The sequence below is a fragment of the Aptenodytes forsteri genome, unplaced genomic scaffold (genome assembly GCF_000699145.1).
Source record: "Aptenodytes forsteri isolate BGI_AS27 unplaced genomic scaffold, ASM69914v1 Scaffold61, whole genome shotgun sequence".
Classification (NCBI taxonomy): Eukaryota; Metazoa; Chordata; class Aves; order Sphenisciformes; family Spheniscidae; genus Aptenodytes; species Aptenodytes forsteri.
The window spans coordinates 785,437-786,195 of record NW_008794443.1 but is presented as its reverse complement, the minus strand read 5'-3'; the positions used below and the strand labels follow the sequence as shown (position 1 = coordinate 786,195).

At 62.7% G+C, this 759-nt stretch overlaps 1 protein-coding gene across 1 annotated transcript in view; it reads right to left on the bottom strand.

Moving 5' to 3' along the window:
- Positions 1-6: 6 nt before the first annotated feature.
- The window catches only part of ARHGEF10L (Rho guanine nucleotide exchange factor 10 like), a 17,769-nt gene continuing 17,016 nt past the window's right edge, over positions 7-759 (bottom strand). Inside the window, exons 27-28 of the mRNA XM_019474763.1 lie at positions 611-733; positions 7-512 (exon numbers count right to left, since the gene is read on the bottom strand). Coding sequence (XP_019330308.1) covers positions 28-512; positions 611-733 — 608 coding nt within the window. The 3' untranslated portion in view covers positions 7-27. The remainder of the gene's footprint in view (positions 513-610; positions 734-759) is intronic.

Below are 759 nucleotides of genomic sequence, written 5' to 3'. Positions count from 1 at the left end.
CCGGTGGGTGGGGGGGGTCCCGGGGTGCTATAGCGTCAACGGGACCTGCCAGATGAGCAGGGTGCTGTCGGCATCACCACCCCGGCGCGGCGATTCGGCGTTGAAGTTACGGTAACCCCGACCCCCCGAAATGATGGCCACCGAGGAGATCTCCTTGCGTGGGGTCTCGCGGGCGCAGGGTCGGCTCCGCACCCAGACGTCGGGGTCATCGGCCATCTCGTAGATGGAGCCGTCCTCCTCGGTGTGTGCCGGCGTGCCGCCGACCGGCGCTTCCCGCACCGACAGCAGCTGCCCGGGGAGGTGGGAGGTGGATCGGAGGCGATATTGCAATAAAATCCCTTTTTTTCTCATTTCCCGAGGCGGGGGGCCATCCAGCTCGGGGGTTTTCTCTTCCTCACCCTCCTCTTCCTCCTCCTGGTCGCCCTTTAGCACGTCGGGGGCCAGGGTGCTCAACGCCACCGCCAAAAACTCCACGGGGCCACCGTGCCCGTTGAGGGACACCATGCCTTTTCCTGCCAAAAACAAAAAACAAAAAAAAGAGGGGTTTTGCTAAAAACGAGCCCAAACATAAGGCTGCATCCACCTAGGGAGGGGTTTTTTGGGTGCTCACCGGTGATTTTGGGGATGCCCTCCAAGCGGGGCACGGGCAGCAGCACGATGATGCCCTGGTCGGTGCCCACCCAGAGCGAACCCTGGCAGATGAGGAGGCTGGTGACCCGGACGTGTTTTTGACCTGCGAGGGGGGGGGGAAAGGAGAAA